General features: G+C 48.5%; 1 protein-coding gene across 9 annotated transcripts; it reads right to left on the bottom strand.

Annotated features, from left to right (window-relative positions):
• Positions 1-243: 243 nt before the first annotated feature.
• Positions 244-20,753, bottom strand: LOC122617094 (trichohyalin). Of its 9 annotated transcripts, XM_043792788.1 has the most exons (9): positions 20,288-20,746; positions 19,796-19,946; positions 17,529-17,621; positions 12,437-13,413; positions 10,484-11,979; positions 3,717-5,685; positions 3,371-3,612; positions 3,062-3,304; positions 244-2,756 (listed from the first exon to the last, which is right to left on the bottom strand). In XM_043792788.1, exons 2-9 carry the CDS (start codon positions 19,905-19,907, stop codon positions 257-259), a joined length of 7,632 nt encoding a protein of 2,543 aa, XP_043648723.1. In that variant the 5' UTR covers positions 19,908-19,946; positions 20,288-20,746; the 3' UTR covers positions 244-256. The 9 variants fall into 9 exon arrangements, with proteins under 9 accessions (XP_043648723.1, XP_043648726.1, XP_043648724.1 ...); XM_043792791.1 differs by lacking the exon at positions 3,062-3,304 and having other exon boundaries at positions 19,796-20,747; XM_043792789.1 differs by lacking the exon at positions 17,529-17,621 and having other exon boundaries at positions 19,796-20,746.
• Between the last annotated feature and the right edge of the window lie 520 nt (positions 20,754-21,273).

Raw genomic sequence — 21,273 nt, 5'->3', positions numbered from 1 at the left:
TTTTGGTTTTGGTTTTGGTTTTGTGTGACTAGTAGCACGGGCACGTGCCCCTGCCCAACGCCGCCCCCATTGGCGCACCTCATTCCTAAAGTAATTTCTCGTTAGTATCATTAAGGCCTTCAAGTTTCGAGCGGACACCTGGCCGCGTTTAAATTCGTTTCTTCATCCCGCCAAGATTCTTGGCCAGACTCGATGCTCCAAAATGCAATACCGCTCCAAAGGATAGCAAAACCAGGTTGGGACTCCCCACAGTCCCTCACGTCTGCCTGCCATGATCGTTCCCGGGCGGATTAAAGTAGTCCCAATGATGGGTGTGCACCTGCCGCCCCGTTAACAGGAATACCAAAACTCCAATCGTGATCAGGATGAAGAGGAGCATCAGTGCGGATATATTACGTGTCGCCTGTTGCGGTTCCAATGCTTCACCCCGAACATAGTGAGTCAGTTGGTTGATGATGTTCACCAGTTCCAGACTGCAGGCAGAGACAAATTGCCTTCCAGCCTGAACAACTGTCTTGGGCTGATCATCGTCGTAGTCATCTTCCAATGGTTGGGTAGCACTACGGGTGCGTGAGCGACGCGATCGCGAGCGTGGTCGCTCCACAAGCTGTTCCTCTGCCTCGGAACCTGATTCATGTTCGATGGGCTCCTGGACATGACGACGTCGGCATTTGTGTGGCGCCTTTCTTTCGGTTGCCGTCAAGGCCTCCGCTTGCTCCGCCTCCGCGCTTCGCTGGAGATTGAAGAAGGCTAGTGGAGCCAGAGACTGGAGGTACTCAACACTGGGATAGACTGCCGGCGGCGGAGGTAGTGGCAACAAACCGGCCTCCGTCTGGGTCTGCTCGTCCAAATTAATAGTGGATGGCGCTTGCTCGGTGGTCTTGCTATGACGTGGTGGCTTAACGGGTAGCTCCTTCTCGGAGGTGGCGGGTTCGCTGCTTGCCTGCCGACTGGTCTGCGTTTCGGTGGTTAGCAATGACGGACGCTGCTGCTCCCGCTGCACCCGCTCCACAATGTCGTCAATAAATCCTGGCGGGAGTTCTATATTTTGCACCACCAGTTGTCCAGACTGGCACTGCAGATCGTCTGCTTTGATTTGATTGCCATGTAGTTGCGATACTTGAATCTGGCCAGCCTGCAGGGCATGGACTCGCAATCGTTCCACCTCCAATTCGGCCAAGTGACTGGGGAACTGGGGTTCTGGCGCGGATTGCAAGGTTTGGATAGGCGTTAGTTCGCGGCTGGACTGTTCGGCGATAGTCAGGACTGAGGTGGCAATTGGTTCCAGGGCGGTGGTGGACTTCCGACGTCGTGGTGGAAGAGGAGGCTCCTCTGGATCCTCCTCCTTGTCTCCGAAAGCGGGTTCGGTGGGCAAAGTGGCTACAAATTTAAGCTCAACTTCGGCCTCGGTGGGTTCGCTAGCAGTAGATTTTTGAATTGTATCCTCCACTTCTTGGGGTTCGAGCTCAGTCTGGGGGTGTTCCGTGTCGGAAAGAGTGTGCTCCTCCTCGGAAAAAGGCTGTTCTCCCTCTGACAATGGACGCTCATCCTCAGATGGGTGATAATCACGCTCTGAGGTGGCCTGCTCCTCTTCAGATTGATGGTAATCGATCTCTGAGGCAGCCAATTCCTCCTCGGAGAAGGTTTGCTCTAGCTCTGATTCCTGCTCCTTCTCCTTTTGGCGGTAGTCAGATAGCTCCTTCTCCATTGCTTCCTGTAGTTCCTTCTCCAAAGCTTCCTCTAGTTCCTGCTCAGTTAGTTCCTTTTCCAGTTTCGTTGTTTCCTGCTCTTCTTCCTGTTCCGAAAACTTTTCCTCCTCATACTCGCTGTCCCTGAGAGTTCGTTCAACTTCATCATCCTCCAGTCTACTCTCGTAGTCGTTCTCCAGCTGAGCCTGCTGCAGTTGCTCCACCGCTGCGTCCAAGTCTGCCGTACTAGCGGCGTAGTCACTCAATGCCACCTCACCGTGCTCATCCTCCACGTCGGATTTACTTTGCACCGAGCTGTCAGAGAGCAAGCCCTCGCGACGAAGTTCCTCTTCCTCCCGTCGCAGATCGTCGTCAATCAAATCGGCGGCACTAATGGGCCTTACGATGAGTGAGGCCTGCACAGTGGCATCATCCTCGCCAGCAGTTAGACTGGGAGTGGGCACACGTCGTTCGATGATCACCGCCGATGAAGGCGTCTGTGGTCGGCTTAGCGACTTGGAACGATCTGCTTGGGAGGAAGCCCGCGATCGCTCCGACATGCTGCGCTGATTGGCGTCCCGGAATCTCTGCAGACCTTTAGCCAGCTGCTCGTCCTCGGAAAGAACACGAGCTCCATCTACCTCATCTTGCTCCTGAGCTGCCTCTACGCTGCGCAACAGATCCTCTAGGGTTTTGTTACCCGATCCATTGGATCGTCGCGGTTCGATGATCTTCATATCCTCAGTGATCTCAAACTCTTCGCACACAAAATCATCGGGCAGCGGATCTGTCTGAGTGGACACCTCCACCTCGAACTCACCCTGATCGTAACTATCCGCCTGGCTGGAACTGGCCACCTGCTCACTGTCCTCGTAACTCTCATGAGTCTGGCTTCCGGCTCTCGTGGATCGCTTCTCGCGCGGAGGACGCGGTGGCGGTGGCAGTGGTCGGAACTTCATCTTGTTAATGACTGCGCCCGACTGCAAATTGGAACGATCCAAAGCACCCGGCTCCTCGTAGTCATCCTCCTCATCCGGCTGCTTCGGCTTCTCCTTCTGTGACTCGTAGCTAGGGAAAAGGGTTTGAGGATCATTAGACAGAATCTTGGGTTTGGGTTGAGGTTCGCAACTGAGCAAAAGCCAAAGGCAAAAGGCAAAGAGAGCTGTGTCTGTTGTGTGGTGATCGGCTTTATTGTGTGTGGAGTGCGTGTCTCGGGAGGATCGGATTAGTTGCTTAGCCTAGCCTAGTCTAAAACTTAACAGCAAAGGAATATTAAATAAAAACTTAACAAAAATGCATTCGAAACAAGTTAACGGCAACCAAAAAAAATATAACAACTCAATTGGTCAAAGCTCAAGAGGCTATACTCTTACTTCGACTTGATCATCAAAGGAATCTCATCCAGGCTGGCCGCGGATCTGCGGCGTGGCACCACCGGAGAGTCTTCTGTTGGCACATACTGCTGTGGTGGCGGTGGTCTTGCGGGTGGCGGTGATCCTCGAGAGCCTCGCATGTTGGGCAACGTGGCGAACCGCTCACCCGGCGTTCGTGTGAACTTCTTCCGGCGGGCAGGTGGCGTTGGCTTCGGGAGCGTCTCCTTGCGGACCACCGCATAGCTGGAAGCGGGCAAGAAAGCAACTCCTGGCATTCTTTTCTTGGGACATCGGGGCTCTTGTACTTACCCATCACTCTCCAGCATGTCGATGACGAACTTCTCGTCGCTCCTTGTGCGTGGCCCCACATCCTCGTTGTCCTCCAACTCGGCCCGGATCTTTATATGTCCGTCTAGAATCAGAGAGTCGGCACCACGGGAAGTGCGGTCGTCCTCGGAACGCTGTGTGCGTGCAGAGGTGGCATCCGTAAATCTGTCCGGCGTGGCTAGCGGTATGTGACGATATTCGTGCTCAGTGCGATAAACAATTACCTAAACATGAAAGATTGTGGTTCATTAGGAAAATCCAGTCAAAAGTTTTCAATGGTTTCTTATATAAATCATTAAGGTATCCTCTGAATTCAAATTCTACTCACATCTTCGTGTGGCTGCAAAAAGGTGTTCGATACTGATCTACCACCGAAGCCGTTGAAGAAGGAGTCCGTATCCTTGTCCACGGATGCGTCGTCCCTTGTGCGTTTCTTCTGGCGCCTCGGTGCCTGCGGACGGGGCTTGTTCTGTAGCTCCTGCTCCATCTCCTCCTGAATCATCGCCGCTGCCTTGCCGCCGAGATCGAGGTTATTGAGTGCCTGCTCGGAGTCCGTAATCGGTTGATCCCTGACCGGCGGCCGTAGGTACTCCTCGTCGTCTTCGAAGTAGTGGATACTGCTTCCACCATCCTGTGGGATGTCCTGGCTGCCCTCTATTGAGTATTTGCTGCGACTGCGGGCCTTGCGAAGTGGGCGTTTTGGAGTAAACTCACTGCCATTTTGTGACATGGAGAGATCGTCGCCATAATCGCTGCGCTGAAACTCCTGGGAGTCAAAGTCCGGCTGGTAGTTTCGATGCAGGCGACGTGGCTTGGCCGGAGGCACATCGTAGTCAGCAAATTCTGACGGAACCTGCTCGGCGGAGTAACCCACATGCTTTAAGGCATTGGGCATTTCGTAACCCTCGCGAATAGCTTCACTGATGTACTGCCGCAACTGTATGTTATCCTCGGAAATACCGCGCTTGCGAAGGAAGAACTCATCATCATTGATCGGCTCCATGACCACCTTCTGGCCAGAACTGGCTGTGGATTGGGCATCCTGTAGGTCGTGGAACTTGTAAAAGCCGGCCTCCGCTTCCAATTCCGCCTTCCTCAGAAGCTTGTTCTTCTGTATATCCTTCTCCGTCCAGCCCTCAGCATCTCTGCTATCCTCCGAGCGCAGATCCGAGTCTTGATGAACCATAGGGCGTCGCTTAAACTCCCGCGATCTCTTACTTGATATCTCGTGTATGGCCCGGTTTTCTTCATCGAATTCGGCGAACTGTTTGTTATCAGCCACCACGCCCAAGATGCCCATCTCCTGTTGGGGCTGTGCCTCACTGGCCGTATCTTCGGTGCCTTCCAGATCCTCCTTCATGCGTCGCTCCAGAGAGGATTCCCTGTCGAAGCTCTCCAGTTCGCTGCCGTAGCGCCGGTAACGTGATCCTTCGCTATCGTTGTAGCTCACATCGGAGAACTTATCGGCCCAGCGGGAACGAACTGGTCCGGGTCCACGATCACCTTGTGGAGAGCTGGTAGAAGTCTGCGACGGTTGCGTCTCCGTGCTGGGAATCACACTAAGGCCTTCTGTTCCAAGTGAGGACTCAGTGGCCACCGCAACAGGTTCCTCTACCGGCTTCTTCTTACGGAAGGCACGTGGATAGGTGCCGAAGTTGAACTCAAACTTCTTCTTAGGCGCCGGCTGAGTTGGGGATGCTGTGCCTCCGGTGCCCTCCGGAGTCTCATCCGAAACCACTTCACCCTCGTTTTCCTTGAAACTCTTGCTACGGCGCAGCTTCAGGGTAGATAACTTCTCTGGCAACTTGAACTTGGACATGTCCGGCTTGTTAAACTTGGTGAACTCGGGTCGCTTCAGCTCTTTCAGTTTAGACATATCCGGCCGCTTAATCTCAGGCATCTTGATCTTCGAGAACTCGGGAGCCTTGAAGCGTCGTCGCTCCTTGGCTTTGGGACTTCCGGAAACGGGTTTCGGTTTCGGCTTGGTTTGGAGTCGCGTGCGTATTTTTCCAGCTTGCAGACGGATGCCATCCTGCATCTTCTTGGTTCGATCCTGGGCCGAAGCCATGAATCCCTTGCGTCGGTTCTCGGGCTGCAACGGCAGCTCCTCCAATGCGCTCGAGTCCACTTGACTGGTGTGGATTTCGTAGTCCGTCCGGGATTCGGTGCGTGGCGTGGTTCCAGCGGAACTGAGCGGTAAGTCGATGTCCATGGGCAGCTGCAGTTCGCTTTGGGGGCTAGGTGCTGGCGAGGATTCGTGCGCCGGCGTCACGCCCACGGGCTCGTATTCATGATCACTGGAAAATATGAAAGACAATTTAAGATTAGATCAGGGGATTTACAAGTGGATTACTTTCGTGTGTGAGGAATGCGTAGCTCTGGGGTATCGAATTTGACAATGTTATTAACAATATTTACCTTTTCAATAACTTATCTTCTTTATTTTTAACCCTTTTCGTTCATCATTATAAAAATATATGTAGGTTTCATAATTGGATACGACAGACTTATACCCTATTCATTTTACCAAACAGAAACTTTGATATTTTCTTTATATTAATAAATTTCAAAGATCCTAATTGCTTTGTATTGCGTTTCAAACAAAGGGGATTGATATTTTGCACATGGAACGTGTGGTGTAGAAGCGGTAGGTGGGCTGGTTGGTTAGAGAAGGCCTGCTGCTTGAGTGTCGAGGTCGGAGGCACAGGATGGGGGTCAGATAAGGCGTCGATGGCTTACCGAGTGAAATAGGTCCGTTCGAGAAAGTCTCTGTGTTCTAATTGCTTTTGGTTCAGGGGCGAGTTGGACTCGAAATCCGCGAGGCGCGATTTGCGTTCGTCAAAATGGAAACTAACCGTCTTTGTCATGCGGCCCACCCCATAGAGTTGCTCCTGGGATCGGCCCAAATGGGAGTTGCGGTCGTGCGACTGGGTGCGCGGTTCCCGGAACGACGTCTTCCGCTGAACCCCAAAGCCGCGCTGCTCGGAAGGAGCACGATGCTGGAGCGGTCGGTAGACGTGACTGCTACTTCCGGATATCTGAATGGGCACCGAGATGAGTGGCCGACTGCCTCCCAACGAAATATCCCTGCTGGCGGAGTCCCTGTGTCCATAGCCCGGATCCGGCATCTCGATCTCGCTGGAGTAGAGGTTCCTATTTCCGGCCATAAAGCTTCCGCCGCTTATGCTCATGCTAGCACTCACACTTCCTCCTCGCGGCACAGCCGACACCACCACCGGTTCAAAAGCCTCACTGATGTCCACCGATGCCCTTTCCGAGGCGGCAAAATCCTCGCGACTGCTGTACATGGTCTGGGCATTCGGCGGAGGAGCCAGTGGCTTTGTTGGCCGGGCACAGTACTGATCCATGTCGTCCACTTTGAGGGAAAACGTCTCAGTAACTCGGACTGCCAGTGGTTCTGCTTCTTTTCCCTTGACTGTTGCCGAGGATGTGGTCACCACGGACATGGCCTGTGGCTTACTGCGTGAAAACACAGATAGTAATTTAACGGGTGAAGGTGACTTCTCGTGCCTCTGCATTCTGGGACTGGGCGTCCGGGAACGCTGTGGAGCCGGAGAGGGAGACTTCTGGCGCGGCTCCTTGGCGCCAAACATCGATTTAAAACGCGAGGTATAGGAACTCTTTACTTCCGATGAGGCATCCTGTAGACTGATGGCAGTGGGAGCTGGAGTGGGGCCCACAGCGCGTTCTTGCTGGGACAACCACTGGGTTGGTCTTTCCGGCGAGAGTTGCCGCTCGGGCGTATGCTGACGCTTCAAATTTTGCTGGCCAACTGGATCCACCGGTGGTTCCGCTGGAGTGGGACTGGTTGTCCGACTGGAGGGCAACTGGAGAGTGGCCATTATAGGTGGTGACTTTGGCCGCCTTGGCGAAGGTCTGGGACTTCGGCTGCGGTGCTCCGCTGCCTTCGCCTCCTCATCCCGTACCAGTTGATCAATATCCACCACTGGTATGTTGTGGACTATCTCTATTTTGGTCTGTTCCCCCACTTTAAGGGGAATAGCGCTTAAATCCCCACCAATGGATGGCGGTCGTCTGGTCTCTGCTTGGATGTTGTCCCTGATTTGCACAATACTGTGCTCCTGTGCAACTTGTTCCAGCTCCGCCACGGTTTTTGCCAAGGGATCAATGGGAGTGACGGTGGTCTGATAGGGACTCTGCAACTGTTGGTAATCGGATTCCACAAGGAAAGAAGGCCGCACGGCATCGCCACCAAAGCGGGATACATCGATGGGTCGATTCTGGGGAAGCGTATTGCCGGGTAACTGGTTGTCCTTGTTCACCTCGCTTGGACGCATGTAATCCGTTGAAAGTGGCGGCTTGGCAATCCGGAAGTCCTGCTGCGACGGAGCTGGCGAAGCTTGGTGCGATGGAAAGAGTGGTGGTTGGTCCATCAATCCCGGAGTGGCAGTGGCTGGTATTAGATTGAGCTGCGGTGGCTGCAGTGATCCTGGCACTATGCTCGCCTGGAAGAGGTCGGCATTGGATGCTCGACGGCTAGTGCTGGCCGAACGACGACCTCCGGTGGCTTGTCCACTGGGTATGTTAATGTCCGCACAGTAAAGATCCGTCTTTGAGTTTCCGGCTGAGATGCGGCGTAGGGATGGACCACTCCGCATAGAGAGGGTATCGGGAAAGCGGCTTACGCTGCCCGAGGACAAGCCACCCATGGACAGCTGTCGTCTTCTTCCAGCCACAAAGGCTCCACCTACTCCCTGCTGGGGAGCAGAGTACTGATCAGGTTCCGTGGCATCCGAGATGCTGCGTACTACCAATCCTCGCGAACGCGCAGTCTGCTCCAGCTCCGGAAAGCGTTCCATGAAGCTAAGGTCCACCGAGGGTGCAACATCCGCATGACTCACCACCTCAAAACTGTGCGTAGACAGATCGTCGCGCATTAAATTAAGGTGACCAGGTGGAAACTGCTCCTCTGCATGTCCACTCAAACGGGAACCAGGACGCGAATCGACTGGATTTACACGCTCTGGGAGCAGGGAGTCGCACATGAAGTACTGGCAGGCGCAGCGGACGTCCAAGGAGGCACCACTGGCGCTCTCCTGGCGGGACACAAAGTGACGCTTCTCGGCGGGCAGGGCGCCCACGGAGGCGGATCGTCGGGAGTTTAACATGGTCACCAACTATTACTTGCTCACTGTCCCCGGACGTAATTCCTCCACTGCTTCACCTCCACCTCCTTCGTTTCTTTGCCAAATTCAGTGCTTTTGTTCGTTTTCGTTGTGTGGTCGTCGTAGTCGGTGGCTATTTTTAAGCACCACCAGAGCAGACATTGAATTTATTTTCTGCCCCGAATTCGAAAATTCTTGCGGGGCCCCAAGAATTTTGCTCTGCGGTGTTGCAAATTGCAATCGTTTGAATTAGTTATTCAACTTCAAGTGGTTAATAATCGTTTATCGATACCGGGCTTTGGAATCACTCAATTGCTGTCCCTGTCGCTCGCATCTGAGATGGTGTTTTGGGTCCCGTTATGTATGAGTGATTGTTTTTGCGTGCGCGAGCGCGTCTACATCGTTGCGATTTTCGGCCAGGACTGACGAATGGGAGAGCTTTTCGCCATTTGCGCGACACAAATTTTTCAACCGAATTGCTTGTTCGAAAGATGAAAATGTTTTTCTTTAAAATTAGCAATAACACACATAGTCGCGACACGGATTAGGCGCGTCATTGTGTGAGTGTGGTCACAAAGCAACTTGACTGATCATAATTGCGATCGTGGTGAGCTTTGCACTGAGTGTGGTGAGTAGCGGTGGGTTGGGATGTGGTGGGGCAGAGGATAATCGGTAGATGAATAAGGAAAAGTAACAATTAGTCGCTTGGCCTGCACTTTATCGTTCTATTTTTGGGGGCTTTTGGTCTGCCTGCCGGAAATCTTCTTGTCATTCGTCGACCTTTAGCGCGCTAAATATATAGTCCTCAATTTGCCGTTTATTGTTCGCCAGTCACGCGTCATTAGTTCCTGGCCTACCCATGTAATTATATGTTGAATTTCGTCCTCGAGAAACGGACGTGACGAGACCTTTGGGAGTAGTTTTCAGATGATCAAGGAGCCAATGAATCCACCCCGTTCCTTTACCACCACATATCCACTTGAGTCCAAACATTTAACTATTAATATGTACATATGTATGTATATGCATGTTTTCACACATTTATTTAACCAACACCGATGGAAAAGTGAAAGGGACGCACACATTGTAGCAAGGAAAGTGCAGTTGGGTAAGTACAGTAGTTACCGATTAAAAGAAACTTGAAAGATAATCTTAATGTCTTAATTGCTTAGATGGCAATTGAGAAAATGGGCATTTGGAATATAAGGCTTTACATGTAACTAGCTAGGATAGCTATTAGAGTCCATTGAACTCTATGGAATGTTGTTATTCCAAAGTCTTTTTGAGATTATACTTAGGCATGCTTTTATATCCTTAGGATTATTTAAACCTTTTTCTTACAAGCTGAAGAAGGCAAATTAACTATGTTTTGTTTATCTTTTCTTATGTGAGAGCTTTGACCCTGTCAAAGTGCACAAAAAATACTATATTTAAAAGAAATCCTCTAGCAAGTTTCTTCCTAACCGATAGTCACTGTACCACCCCGCCAAGGTCTTACCTTAGGTCTAAATCATTTCAGGCCACCTTTGGCTTGAGCCCGCTACCAAAACTTATTGGTGGCGCCGGCGCTGCAGCAGCAGCAGAGCGTCCAGGATGCGGATCGCTTCACCCGTATGCGCCATGTGCTGGGATTGTGTTGGGTGGTGTTGGTGGGTGCACCAGGGGTGTCTGTGTCGGTAGTGTAGTGGTAGTCTTGGTATCGCGGTGCACGGGCACGGTGGTGCTTGGTGAGCCGGCGGCGCCTTCTGCCTCCGCCCGCAGCTCCACCTCCAGCTCCCGGCAACATGGTTAGTAACAATTTCATGAGCAAGTCAAATAGGTTAGAGCCTCTGCAAGATTGTTAGAGCAACAGCAGCCGGTTTGGGGTTGTGCTGAGTGTTAGTGTCAAGCCGGGAAGTGGTTTTTCCTTTTTGGGATGGTACTTTATTGGAGCCCTCCTCCCACTTACCTCTCGTTTTTCCATTTGGCGGCATTGGTGGCCGCCTCCAGGACATCCTCGGGCAGCTCGACATCCTCACGATGCGGTTCAGCATCGTCTTCGACGTGCGAAAAGGTCACCTTCTTGTCCGAGGGCGCTGGGGAGGCTTCCTTCTTAAGGGATGGACGCAGATCTGGACTGATATCCATGGGTTCATCACTCTCCTCGGTAACGGGCGAAAGCTGCGCCAGGCGGGCGCGATCCTCATCCGAGGAGGTGGAGTCTATGGACGAGATGGGGGCAAATAGGGCGCCTGGCTTGCCGGCGGTCACTTGCTCCTCCTCGCTGCTGCCCATGCGATCCAAAGGCACTGCCTTTGCCGCCTCGATCTCATCGACGGCGAGATTGTCCTGACGCGTCAGGGACTTCTTAAGAGATTCCAGCTCCAGGATTGGCTGATCCACAAGTTCCTGTGTTCCAGCCTGGCCAATCTCTTCGTAGACATGCTCCCGCCGGATGCGAGGTGTTTTCTTGGGCGGGTCCTCCTCTGCTTCTGCTTCTGCTTCTGCTTCCGATTCCTTTTCTTCTTTATGATCCAGCTTTTCCTCCGCGGGTTCGGTGACTTCCACTGTGGGAGCCTCTGTCTCAGCTTTGACCACAGGCAACTCGATGATCTCATCGGGCTCAGGCACTCTTCCACTGCCACTGGGCTGATCTTCCAGTAGCTCCTCCTTGGTGCGCTTGCGGCAGGGCGACTCATCGTACTCCACCAGTTCTAGGATTTCGTCGGAGTCCTGCTTCTCGATGAAGTGAGGAATCTCGCCACGATCCGACTTGGGTGAGGCCTTTAGCTTCATGATCTTCTGCTGCTCGCCGAGAACGATTTTGTCGTCCTTTTTCAGGGTGATCCTCTTAATATTGTTCAGGCGCTTTTTCTGGCGCTCGGCCAGGCTCTTCAGCTTCTTCATGATGTCGAATCCCTGTTTGGGTTTGCTGGACTTTGAAGGCTTCTCGGTGTTGGGTATGAGGGATCCCGGCGGCGGAGCTAGTTCGTGAACGCTACTCTGTCGACTGGGATTAGCGGAGTTACCGGGCAGTGACTGGGCGTCCTCGTGAGTGCGTCCGCTGCGCCTGCGCCGGATGAGGTCACGGATGTGGGCCAGGCGATTCGTCTTACGTGGTCGGGCGCGACCTCCGACCGCTAGCACGGAGTCGGAAACGCAGGAGATGCACTCACTTAGAGCGTCTTCGTTGTGCTGATCCCGTTCAGACTCTGTCTCTGAATCGGAGGACTCCTCGCTGCTGTCGTCGGTAGTGGTGGCTACCGCCTCGTCCTCAGAAAGGTCCTGAATGTAACGTTCGGTCTCCTTCACCAACACCTGCTCGTCGTAGCGTACCTTCTTCAGGGACTTGGGTGACTCGGACTTGAAGCGCAGTTCCTGGGACTTTCGCAGGAGCAGCACAATCTCCGGCTGCTCGTCGGGTCCCAGTGGCCGTTTGTACAAATGTGTCCAGGGATAGCCGCCCTGTGATGAAACGAAATGTGAAATTATAAAATTTAATTTTTCAAAAGAAATATTATTAACTAGAAATCTTGGCATTAAATTAAATTAATTAAACAAAAACCTTAATTGCCACTTGTCTGAATTCAAATATGTTTTCCTTTAATTGGGAATTTTTTCTGTTCGAAAAATAAAAGCGCCAAAAGTTTCGAAACCTCAAAAATATATTTACTTGTACCATATTTCTAAAATTATTTGGCATGAGTAATGCTGTTTTATAAAACGTAGAAAGAACACACAAATTTAATTTAGGAAATCATAAATTGCTCAGGGTCTTCAATTTACAAGTGGATCGTTTTCGCATCACGAACCGAATTGGATAAGTTACTAAATTATTTTAATTCATTCATTTGAACCATGTTATTTTCCTGATATTTTCCTGATTTCTTTCTAACCGATTTAGACAATCATTTTGACTTACCCGCTCTTTGGCTCGTTTAAGGTCCTCCCAGCGATATGTTTGCAGTGGCACTGGTGGCTTCTCCTGGCTGCTGTGCAGGAGGTACTTCTTCAGCGACCGGTAGTACTCCCTTTTGCAGTCCGCCGACAGTTTTTGAGCATCCGTTTCCTCTGATTCACTGCCTCCCTGCAGTCGATTCTGCTCGATCTGGGGCAGTGAGTCGATGAACTCCTTGCGTTCCTGCTCCTCAGCCTCGGTTTTGGGGGTGGGTACCTCCACGAGCTTCAGTTCACTGGGAGCGGCCACAAATGGCTTCGGCTTTTGCTCCTCCTCCTCCGCTGGCAGTTCCAAGACAATCTCCGCCTGGGGCTTGTTCTTCAGGATGCCGGTCAGCTCATTCAACTGGACCTCGACCTGTTGGGTGAGTGCGTTGATCTCGTCGCGATCTCGCTGGACCTGATCCTCGTGCACGCGCTGCGCCTCGTCTACATCCCGGCTGAGTGCCTGGATCAGCTCCTGTTCGATCTCATCCACCAACTGCTCGGCAGTGCGACGTACTTCCTCCGACGGGGTGGCCGTCTCGTCGACCTCGGCGATTTGATGAGCTGGCGGTGAGATTTCCACAGGCTGTATGGTCCTGACACCAGCTGGTTCTACCTCAATGACTGGCTCCGTGTCATTGGTGCCCGCCTTGGAGGTGCCCTGCTGCAGTTCCTGCTCGAACGGAGTGAGCTCCCTTATTCCAACGCCACTGGCTTCGTCGGCAATGCTCTCGATGAGATGCGACTCGAAGTCCAGGAGATGGGAGCCACCCGGAGTGGTGGGCACTTGGTGCGGCTGTGCTGGTGTTGTTGCCTCGCTGTTGTTGTTATCGAGGGCCAACTTTAAGGCGGCTGCTTTGGACTGCTTATCCTCTAGCTGCGTATCGCTGGCGATGCCGTTGATCAGTAGTATGGTCGGCTGCTCAGTGGGGCCAGTTCCAGCGCCAGGTAGCGACACTGCAAGAAAATGGGGCAGGGTGGAGGTAACAGGTGGAAAAGTGAGTAAATGAGGTGTTTACACTTGGCCAGCAACAGGTGCTAAAAATAAGCGCAATCGGCGGACACTAGTCAAGACACAATTACATAAGTCGCAACTCGAGAAATGTGAGAGACAACGACAACACACAACATCGCGATGTGGTGGACATATAAACATTCTCTTAAATACGCTCTATTTCGATTTCGAAAGCTGCAATTACGAAATACGAATATAATGTAGTGCTGAATAGCAGTTCCTTTACCACAATTGATCAGCTAGTTTTGGGATCGAATCCCCTGGCTGATTCCTTTTCGTATTTCGTTGGGTTATTCGTTTTCGGTTGTTTGATTGGATTTTGATTTTAAAAATCGAATCAATCGAATGGGTGGGTTTCTTTTTTTTTTTGTACAAATATCTCAGATATCAGCGCAATTCGCGGGTACACGAGCCGTGCATTCAAATTGTCCGGGGCCAACTGGTCGGTCCAAACGGATTTTTCGCACAGCAAAGCCCCCCGAAAAATACAAGAAAAATTGTCGAGAGACCAGAGACCAGAGACCAATTTTCCTTGGCACTACGCTCAATTGTTTTGCTTTCAAAATACTTATACTTATGTTTAGCAAATTTTTCACTATTCCCCACTCGCGTTCTCTCGCGATTTTTCTGCCTTTTCCTCTACGTTTGTTTGGCTTGGCTTGGCTTGGTCCGAGAAAAATAGTTGCACACACAACCAGTCGTAAACAATTTGCAGTTTTTACACACATATTATCGTTAATTTAGCACACCGCGGATAAACAAGAGCACCTAGAGCAACCAAAGAAAGCAACCAAAAGCACAACAACTAGACCCACAAAAACCAAAAGTAAATTTCGTTTTACATTCATGCGCCCAATTCTCGGTGTGTTTTTACATTCAACAATTATTGTTTGCTTATCGCTGCTATATAGACACACATATATGTATCTACATACATATATACTTCAAATTCGTAAATATGCGATGGGGTCTAACGTAATCACGTCAAAAATTACAAGCCCACGAAACTTAATTGTTTGTACAAAACTAAAAATTCGCCTTCCGTTACGCCTTTCTGGTTTAGCTCTTGGATGATTGGGGAACATTATTGATACGGAGGGGTTAGGGTAGACCATAAAAGCCAATCATATATAAGGAGAATTTCATTCATTACAATGCAATTTGCCATATCATGACAAATCGCTTTAATCATTTCCCATATGCGGCAAGTGAGGTAAGAATCTTGGCTGTCAAAGTTGTTTTCATTTCGTGTGTGACATCATGTCAAAAATAATACCAATCTGCCAAATGTTTAAGTGGGTAATTATAGGAAAGTGATGCAAAAAGTGCATAAGCTGTAGGATCTTAGATAAAATATATGTAAGTTTAGAGGAAAAGATGAACAAAGATCAAATTATTATTTCCGTACATCGCCATATTGTGTACTTTGAAAACTTACACAACGAACACTATTAACTATGCCTCTATTTCCGTTACTATAAATTAAAGTTGATGATGTTTGCCTATTAAAATCAGAAGTGATATCTCACTTATAAGTTTCTCAACTCCAAAACAACTTCTTGAATAACAAAACCTGAATATTTCTTTTGATCTCATCGTATTCAATCATCTGTACTGATTTCCCCTGGAGCCCATTTCATATTTGTTCATCTGTTTCTGTAAACAACCGCGTGTGGATGGATTTACCATACCAATTCGAGCGTAACTGCCTTGGATCGACTTGCTTTACATGGAGATCCCCTGTTCGCAGTTGAGTGAATTCGAGGCGATGCTTTTCCTCAAAATCAACTTTTCATACACAAATGAACATGGACAACTGCCGCCGGGAGCATTCGCCTCCTCCTGCTCCATTCCTCCACTTCCTCCATTGGGAGTCGAGCCGAATCCGAATCACGGACAAGTTCATGAACACTGACGCCGCTGAACTTTACACATGAATTTGTGAACAGACAGATAAAGATAAAGGGCTGGTAAATTGGGAACGGGGTGAGTCGGAGTAGAACCCGCTGTGCATATGCGGCGTATACGTAATGCGCGTGCGGATACATGAACTCTAAAAATAGTCGAACTTACACACTAGGAACCATTACACTGTTGTCAGTTTATTGCCGAACCCTGAACCTTCAGTACCATCGAATTGCGTAACATGCAAATCAATTAAATGCTCGCCTGCTCGCCGGCTGGGCTCACTCACCATAATTGCCAGCGACACTGAGGAAAACATAAACCATAGTCGTAGGAACTTTCAGTTAGTTTCATTGGTTGTTTAGGTTGAAAAATGTATTAAATATGTTAAAAAACAAAAAAAACTGAATTTGGAAAAAACCGAAAAGAAAAGAGAGTATTATTTGTGTAAGCCGCCTGAGCCTCACATGTTCGACGTCTAATCGCGTTTTGAATACTAGCAAGTAAAAAAAGCGAAGCTGACAACAAAACTAGCTAAAAGTTGTGGCAGCGCCGCCGGCAGCGAACTTGTCGCTGACGTTGAAGCTTTGACGTTGCTCTCGAATCGCAAAACGTGAAATGCTGATTGAAATGCGAGAGAAGAGACCGGGATACACCGCCTCCTCCGCCGACGCCGCCGCCGCTGCTTCTCCTCCTCCACCTTCTGCAAGGGATCCACCAGCGTGTTGCACTTTCGCCACTGGTTGCATGCGAATGTGGCGACGTCAAACGCCCAAGGTCGCCTTCGCAACCGGGCGCTCTCCACTATATTTAGAATCATTTAAGCGTAACGCACTCAAGGGCCAATGCGGCAAGCCAAGTTATTAATGAGTCGGTTTCTTAATGGTACCAGCCAGAGCACTCAGCCAATCAATTAATTAGTTTAGACCATTGAGAGATAAAGGTATTCCTAGGGACTTTCATATATTAAAAGAAATATGTAAGCTTCTAGTTGCATGTTCGACCATAATTTCCTTCTCTAATCTTTGGAATCAAAAAAGTATAAGATATCAAACGATTTTTAAAAGGTACACTAGTTCTATATATTTAGTATACATTATGTTCAGTTGGAATTTTCTTGGAGCAACGTTTCTGGCCACCGCTCAGTGAATTCTAATGAATGAGCGAAAATGTTGAGAAACTGGCACACGGTGCGTATGCGTTATGCGGATTCAGGTCGCCGTCCCGGCTAAATGTTTTCTGTGTTATTTTGTTTTTGCCCCGGCCAATTTTTGCTTGCTGTGAAAATAAATTCTGAAATTCTGGTGACACAATTGCAAAATGGCGAGTTCATTGGACGGTCTAATTATTCCAAGCGAATGGAAATCGACGTAACTAAAACGGAAATTGCCGAACCTAATTGATTTCCACTTTCAGTTGACCCCCAGGAATTTCCATTTTCCATATTTTCATTGCACTTTAATGGCTGGGCCAACGGCCCACGCAGATGCTTTCGGTTTCTGACCTTGACTGGTCAGATATTGAATTATTTATGTACCTATAAATATAGTTCAGGGAGAACACTGGTATACACTTACATATATACATACATTTTGGCTTTCCTTCATATTGACGATTAGTTCCAAACTGAAATAAAAATAAACCGACGGCGAGCGACAACAAAAACGAAGACGACGTCAACGTCAACGAAACGAAAGCGACGGAGCAGAAATCCAATCAAGAAATCAAACAGGCACAGAATATAACGTATACGTATAGGTAGCGCACATGACACAGAGAGACAGTTCGAATGGGTTGAAGAAATCACGGCACAAACTGAGTACTTAACTTAGAGGCAAAAGTTAAGGAACTTATGCCACAACACAAGCACGAGCTAACCACTCATAAATAATGAAAGTACGGACAAGAATGAGTGGTGGCCACACAAAAGTGAGTACAATTCCGATGAGCCTCGCTGAACCGATGAAAATGAGATGCAGACTATCCCGAGACAATGTAAACAATGGTGGTACACACAAACCGGGCAACATGTTGCCAGAGAAAATCTCTTGAACTCTTATTTTGTGAATGAACAACATGGTTGGGACAGCACAAGACGAATATATATATATAGATATATATATCTTATGGGAAAGGGTGGAAAATCTTTTACCAATCACTGGTGCCATACAGGTCAGGAATCGGGTCAGTGCTGTGCCCGTGCTGGGAATTACCCTATTTGCTTGGGGACTCTTGGCCGCAGGGTCTGCAATTAGGTTAAAGTTGGTTTTAATACTGGATATTATGCTGGTGGTGGTGGTGGTCATGTGATGGAATGTGGCTTGCTGCTAATTGGAAATCAATCAAGCCACCATTAGCCGGCTTCTTCGTTTTCCTCCAAACTCCTCCAACCGATCGGAGATCAGTTTCTCTGCCAATTACCGGCAATTTTCACCTATTCTGAGTCACCGTTTCCATTCGCCATGCTAATCAATGGGCGAAATGTTCCGTGGCTTATGTTTATGAGAGTTTTTACTGACATCTTGGGCTGAACATTTTAGCACATTTAACTTAACTGGTATTCACTACTGGTTTCTCTGTTGCATGATTTATCAATAAATTATACCAAAGTAGCTGCAATATCAAATTGAAGGGTTGGAGCTTATTGATTTATGATTTCAATACAGTAATCATACGCTGCCTGCTAAGAATAGCAGCTGACTTCATAGTTGACTGATGTCTAGAGCCATAATGAAATATTAATGCAGAAAACTTTGCCCGATTAACATGGAAATTTCAATTTACCACGTGTGTACTTCATTTCAAGGCAAGATAAGAACAATATCCAATATTTTACTCTACATTAATTATATGGCTTTTAAAATCTATTACTTAAGCTGTTATAAGCAGTATACTATGTGATGCACTTTGTATATAAATTAGGGGGAGTTTCCCAAGAAACTTAAAGTGCAAAGATCATGGCGTCATAAATTCTCCGGCTTACGTAACAAATGTTCTAGTTATCAACAAGGTTGTTAAAAAGATAAATGCGGCAAGGCAGTTTTTTCAAACCCTCGATAAGATAGCGCAGCCATATGTTCAGAGTCCCGTCATATGACCTATATGACGCTCCAGGAACGGTCTACGTGCTCTGATCCCAGTGTGCAGGGATCTTGAACTTGGCCTATTTGCTGTTTTAATTGCCATCAACAAAAAACTGCCGTCAAGTGCCAATCGGAGCAGTGCAGTCTGCATTCTTCAGAGATAAGAACCCTTTTGTTAGGCCGTCTGGGAACGGAAATTCCAACGGGTTTTGTTCGCTTTTATTGCGCTTGTTTTTCACTTTCGACAGCCATAATAACAGAATAGCGGAAAAGTTAATTCTCTGGCTAATTTTAAACATGATCGATGCAACGGCTAGCGGTACTCTACACAACAAAATACTGAGATGAGGCGGATGGGGTGGCGTATAACCGGTTTGTTCATTCACATGGCCAGATCCACGCCCATTGTGCTTAGCAAACAGAAGATGCCGCTGACACGGACCCACTTGATGGAACTCGGTTTTCAGTTCGTCTAGTCTGTTTATCTGCCATCTGAATGCCAGGCAGTTCACAAGGTGCCGAAATCCATGAGCAAACTTGTGGGGAAACCTAGATTTTTCCAATGCAGAATTTTATATGCTCTTGCGAAGGTCAAGAATGCTGACTAATGGAAACTATGTGGTGGCTCTTGAAATCGAAAAATCTCTTTAAGTATTTAGAAGTCTTTTTTTAGACAATGGAATAAAACTAGAAATGATTTCTAATATTATTTGAATGTTCCGGTCCACATTAAGTGCCAAGATAATTCGTTATTTGTATTCTTTATTTTTGTGTTTACTGTTTTTAATTGAAAAAAAAGACTACTTCCATTAGCCATCTAAGTGGTGTCCCCAAAGTTCATTTGTTTTTCAACGTTCTGCAGGTCATGCTGATCCAACCAGTGTGTTAGTACTACCCCAATGGCCAGACAATTGTGTGATATTAGTGGCCATTGCATTTGATTGCCGATTTCCGTTGGACTGGCTGTGGGGTCTGGGTGTGGGAACTTTGGGGCCGACTCCAAAGTTGCATACGAGGGCATAATTGGGGAACCGCCTCTCCGCCGCGGCGCCAAAACAGAGAACTTGTCATAGTTTTTGGCCGCCGTTCAACTTGGCAGGCAATCATAAGTAATGTTCTTGCTCGCCAGCACATGTGTACATACATATGTATGTACTATGTAGTTCTCGGAGCCCCACAGAATTCAACTTGTTCTATATTCGACAACGCAGCGACTCATTACAGAGGAGATGCGACACAGCGCCCACGCGGCGTATGCGTAATGCGCGGCTAATTTGTGGGGCAGACGCGAATGTGGGATGCAAGTTGACCCCAGATGTACCTTGGATGGCCCTACCTTCGTCCCAGGGATGATGTTGATGTGGCTGCTGCTCCTGCTGGTGGTTAGTGGGATTCTCGGACTCAGCTGTCCGAGATTTGCGTCCTTTTTTCGAGCGTTTCGACTCCATTTTTGCGGCTGCGGCTGCTGGCTAAGATTTACTTGTTGGCTACAAGACACGCGCGTAAATAGAATAATATATATTTTTATGTCGGATATCGGACGGTGTGTGTGCGTTTTTTATGTGCTCGTGGTTTATCTTTTTCAGTGACGCACACACAAGTGACATTTGGCAAAACACACACAAAATCCCGCACTCTGTCGCGTTTTTCGAACTTTGCGTATTTTTTTGTCGCTTCGATTACTTGGCGCGTCCGCCGCGAAACACGTATATATGTATATATCTTTTTGGCTTGGATATATATATTTTAGATTTAAAAATTTCCCAAGTTATTTATAATGCGATGATTTAATTTAACACACACTCGGGCCACTTTTCATATTCCTTACTTGCCAAAATATCACGAGAAACGGCGACAACACTTGCTCCTCCTCAGTACGATATATTCCAAAAAAATTAATTATGAAATTAAATTGTATGGGCATTACGTGACAACGCGAAGTTTGGATCCGTGGCTGATGGGAGGGGAGGGGAGGGGTTGAAAGCTCAAACTTTAACGATTATTACGGATAATGATGAGTTTTCCTCCTAACTGCCGCCGCTAAACTGATGAACTGCTGGACAACCGAACTGCTGGCCGGTTGCCTCGTTTATTACTGGTCGGGTTGGTATTATCTATATATGTAAGTGGGCATATACATATAACCGAGAACTGAGCACCGAGAAATTGGGTGTTGGGTGAAAAGTGAATGAAAATCGCGCACGGAGTCCGCTGGTCCGTCCATGCGACGTCGTTTTGTGGTTTTTTGTCGATGATCTGTCGTCGATCGTGGATCGTGGATCGTTTGCCGTGCCGTACCGCGCGCGACTAATGCCGACTAAACCTGCGACGACTACGAGATCCGAAAGCTTTTCAGTTGGTTCAGTCACTTTTGGACTGGCTGGTTTTTGTGTTTTTTTTTGTTTTTTTGTTTTTTGTCACTGGTGGTGGTCACACGCGACACGAGCGTTTGTTCCGCGTTCTCTGGCGGAAAATATATTTATTTTTACGGAGTCGCTCTCCGGCGCTCCGGTTCTCCGGAATTCATCAATCGTAATGCACTTGCTTATCACACACTGTTTCGCTTGGGAATGGTATTTTTAGAGATATAGCCTCTGCCATATCGAGTTGGTTGATTGCCAGCCAGATTGGTAATGGAAAATGGGAGGGGATTTTCAATTTTCTCGATAACCATTTAGTTAATGGAGTTCCTCAGATCTGTTTCACCCAGCAGCTCAATGCTGCATGGAAAACTGCTAATTCAATATCTAAATTCCATTCATGAAATGCTATGAATGTGCATAAAAATCTGTGTTTTTCAGATGATGTATGGTT

The sequence above is a fragment of the Drosophila teissieri genome, chromosome 3L (genome assembly GCF_016746235.2).
Source record: "Drosophila teissieri strain GT53w chromosome 3L, Prin_Dtei_1.1, whole genome shotgun sequence".
In the NCBI taxonomy this organism is placed as follows: domain Eukaryota; kingdom Metazoa; phylum Arthropoda; class Insecta; order Diptera; family Drosophilidae; genus Drosophila; species Drosophila teissieri.
Note: the sequence above shows the minus strand (reverse complement) of the source record. Positions and strands in the feature narration are given on the sequence as shown.